This window comes from Octopus bimaculoides, chromosome 20 (genome assembly GCF_046866305.1).
Source record: "Octopus bimaculoides isolate indiv1 chromosome 20, ASM4686630v1, whole genome shotgun sequence".
NCBI lineage: Eukaryota > Metazoa > Mollusca > Cephalopoda > Octopoda > Octopodidae > Octopus > Octopus bimaculoides.
The window spans coordinates 47,800,872-47,805,210 of NC_142947.1; the positions used below are offsets into that span (position 1 = coordinate 47,800,872).

General features: G+C 37.0%; 1 protein-coding gene across 3 annotated transcripts in view; it reads right to left on the reverse strand.

Moving 5' to 3' along the window:
• Positions 1–3,387: 3,387 nt before the first annotated feature.
• Positions 3,388–4,339, reverse strand: part of LOC106871287 (palmitoyltransferase ZDHHC3-like) — a 47,469-nt gene continuing 46,517 nt past the window's right edge. For all 3 annotated transcript variants that reach the window (XM_089338610.1, XM_089338608.1, XM_089338609.1), the window contains one exon: positions 3,388–4,334. In XM_089338610.1, coding sequence (XP_089194736.1) covers positions 4,249–4,334 — 86 coding nt within the window. In that variant the 3' untranslated portion in view covers positions 3,388–4,248. The remainder of the gene's footprint in view (positions 4,335–4,339) is intronic.

Below are 4,339 nucleotides of genomic sequence, written 5' to 3' on the forward strand. Positions count from 1 at the left end.
AAGACCATAAAAGTAACTTGGACAATTTACTTCGATGTAAGACTGATAGATACAAAAAAAAATAATGACCTGAGCATAGTTAGCAAGGCAATCTTCAACCAATATAAACAAAAGAATCAAACAATCCACAAATTTGAAACTATGGAACAACACAATGGCCATTTTCAAGTAGTTTAACAGCACCAAAAAGGAAAAATAGTTGCAGATTCATATAATTGAATATTGTTGACTCATCAATAAGTGAAGACCTTCTCCAAAAAGCTATCTATTTTAGAAATGAATACATGGATATCACAGGTCAATTTGTAGATTATAATGCATGTCAGAAGCTTGTTTTACTTCATCAACAACACATGTTGGGATTAAGAAGACTGAAGTAAGCAATCTCAATGTCACCATGGGAAGTCATGAATGCATGGAAATCTGTGAGTTGGTAGGTTTGTTCCAACTGCAAAAATGCTTAGAGGTATTGTTGTTTTATGGCATCAGCCAGACCTGTAAAGGGACAATGGACTCATGCTCACAAATGATGCAGGTGGATATTCAACAGACACTCAGGAAACAAACTGCACCATCTTTGAAAGTGTTCAGTTGGAACGAGAAAGCTGAAACTAATTTGACAAAAGTAAACTTCCTGTATATCACATTTGACCTTGAGGTCATATAAGCCTTCAAAAAACTACCACCACCCCCTTTATACAGTCATGAACAATTAAACCACTAATCAGAGACTAACACCTGACACTTGGTAACAGGTTGTTGATTTTATCCTCAGATGAAGCCATATTCAACAAATCCATTGAATATTACGACAAGGTATGGCTGCACAGTTTCTACCCAGACAAAATCAAATATTCACCAGAAACAAACAACCATCACCAACCATCCAAGGAAGGGGAACATTACAAGCTAGAATCCACCAAACAATACTAATATGGAAAAAAGTTTGGCAAAACACTGCCTCACACTCTTTGGTAAATACTTCCCACGTGGGCACAGATTCCACCAACTGTTCAACAAGAACAACATAAAGGTAAACTTCTGCTGTAGGAGAAAACTGTTCTGAATCATCACAGAGCCACAATGCAAGTATCCTATAGCAACAACTGCCACAACACAGAGGTCTGCTCCGTTAAAGTGAAATATCACAAATGAAATACAATATACTGCACTGACATCTCGCAATACCTCAACCTGCTATGCAGGGCTAATTGAAAGCACATTCAAAAGTCATCTGCATTCACAAAATAATCCATTCTGCCACTGACATCTGGAAAAATGCACAGTATTGTCTAAACACATTTGGAAATTAAAAGACACAAAATTAAACATATCACATGATACTGACAGAACAGCAACACACAGAAACAGATTGTCACAGAATCCACCAATCAGTCTCAATCTAAACTCATCTCAATTCGTTGTCATATAAAAAAATTTCTGCGAACCAATTCCAAAGTAGACTTGCCCACCTAGATTACAAACACCACCAACAACACCTTATAATCAACACTAAAACAGAACAACCTCCCCATACCTGAAAGAAGGAGCATATGACATGACGAACATTATGAAACATTTGATTACCTCCAAGACAGAACTGCCTGCCAATGCGTGACCAAAAGAGCAAACATCAACAAGTGACACACACGTGATTAACCCTGAAATATGGCTGCCAGGTGATAATTGATGGCAGAGGCATCACCTGATACCTGCCAAAGAACAGTGAACATCACATGACAACACAGCTAGTCATGTGATTAGCTCTAAAACAAAACTATTGGTCAATATGAGTGGACGTCTCAACAGCAACAAAGCTACCAGTTACAAGAGTCATCATCTGACCAATCCTATTGTTAAGCATGGAATCAATTAAAAGATGACCAACATTCCTAAATACCTGGAAAAAAAAAAGACCATTCCATTTCTATCTCAGACTCGTCAATATTTACTGATGTTAATTGCATGAAACCTTTAGGTATGACCAGACAATTCGGTCCATCAAAACAATGTGTGTGTGGAGGGGGAGAGGGTTGGATGTGTGCAGATTTCAAGAATTAATTTTGTTGTCATTATTTAGGCTCAGAACTTTGATTCCAGATTTAAGCATTTCAGCCATGACCATCCTGTTTATTTTAGGGGGTTATTTGCTTTTAGAAGTCACTAAAAGTAAATTATCTTTGTTCTTCATTTTAAGGTAGTAAATTGTGATTTGAGGGAAATTCGGCTGCTATATTTAACAGGTCGTGTGATCCTGTAGAGGTTCCTTTATTGGTTCCCCCACACATGGATGGTAACTATGATTTAGTCATGCATATAATGTTTATTCCATAACAGCACCAACAGTTATTTCTTCAGAACCAATTGGGAAAAATAATAAAATAGAAAATGATTTGGTTGCTTCATGTAAAAAAGAAAAAAAAATTCAGCTTTTAATTAAAGTGGATGGAGTTAAAATTCAGAATGTGAACAAGAAGGACGTTGGTCACTTGTATTTCTTGATTTTATAATTGGGAACGTGTGATTCTTAACAGACTGAAGTCTACATAAATCTGCCTCTTCAAGTACATGGATGGAGATGAAGCTGGTTTATAGAATCAAAATAATATCGAGTTTCATTTCTGGCCACCTTTGAAATGATTTTCTCTAAACGGCAGACATATTGTCTACAGGTTGGAAGTTGAGCAATTTATTACATATATATATAATATCATCATCATCATCATCATTTAGTGTCCGTTGTCCATGCTGGCATGGGTTGGACGGTTTGACCAGGGCTGGCAAGGCTGGAGGGCTGCACTAGACTCCAGTCTGATTTGGCAGGGTTTCTATGGCTGGATGCCCTTCCTAACACCAACCACTCCAAGAATGTAATGAGTGCTTTTACATGCCATTTGTGTGACACTGGTATCTGCCATGACCATGATTTTACTTGGCTTGATGGGTCTTCTATATATACAGGGTTATTCAAAAAGAAAGAACAGATTTCAAATTTAATTTTAAACCAAACGGTAAGAGACACAAAACACATTCTACATATTTCTTGATAGGAGAAGGTTTAAAGTTTATAGCTGAACATGATCAACTGAATTCAGCCTTCAATAAAGTATTTTAAAGATGTAGATTTAGAAGCCAGTGTATGAAGACCCAGCCATAATACTCCATCAAACATACCAATTTTAAGTTGGAATCAAAATTCTTCACCATGAACAACCATTTAGCAATTTCTCTCCAGGGGTTACAAAGAGGTAAAATTGTATTTTATGAAGTCTAGAAATAGATTCTTCAATGGAATTGGTCTGTCAGTGAGATTAAAGCTCCGTCTAATTAATCTTTACCATTCTTGTTAGATGTTATTTTAGAAAGAATTAATATAAGGAGGAGGAGGAGGGGGAAGCTGAGATTATTTTAATTAATAGCAAAACAAAAGAGGAAAAACAAAACAAAATAAGCAGTAAAAAGAGCATTAATAAATAAATTTAAACAAATAAAAAAGAAAAACAGGAGAAAAATGATGGAAACAAAAAAAAATGTTTGAAAAAACATAAAATGAGAAGAAAAACAAAAATTATTGTGGAATGTAGCAAATTGTTGAGAAGACCAAGCCCTACACACACAGAGACATACACACACACACACACACATGTATGTATAGTGGAAGTGTTGATAGCATGACCACTGATAGTCAGGGGTACTGGTCAAAAACGGAAAAAAATTGAAAGTTGGGTTCAGTAAGCAGCTACTGTTTAAAGGACCCTGCCTGATGGGATCACAAAGACATAAAAAAAAGCCAAAAAAAAAAAGAACCAAAGAAGCTGGAATTACAAGAATGGTCAGACAAAATTAGCAGCATATGGGGTGGTGGTGGAGGGGAAGGGTAGACAGGTCGAACAATGCTACAATTAATTAGGAGGGGAGGGGATTGGGTGGAGGGTCTAACAATAACAATGGTTGTTAGTGGTGGTGGGGGAGGTGGGGGATCAGGTAGGTCTAAAAAAAGATAACAGTGGGTGGGGGAGTGGGAGTAGAAAAGTCTAACAAATATAGTGGTTGGGGTGGGGGGAGGGCGTGGTCAGAAAATAAAATATCAAATAGAAAAGAAAAAGAAAGTGTTGAATATGATGAAATGGTTAAATTGATCATTGCAACTGTGATGACTGATGGTGATGGTGATGACTGATGGTGATGACTGATGGTGATGATGATGATGAGGATGAGGATGATGCCATGAACCAGCGGTGGTGGTCATTAAACCCCATATGGATCTGTGACATTCTCAGCAACTGTATTGATTGGGTTAAACTGTAAAGGTAACAACCACAAACCAGGAGATTCTGAA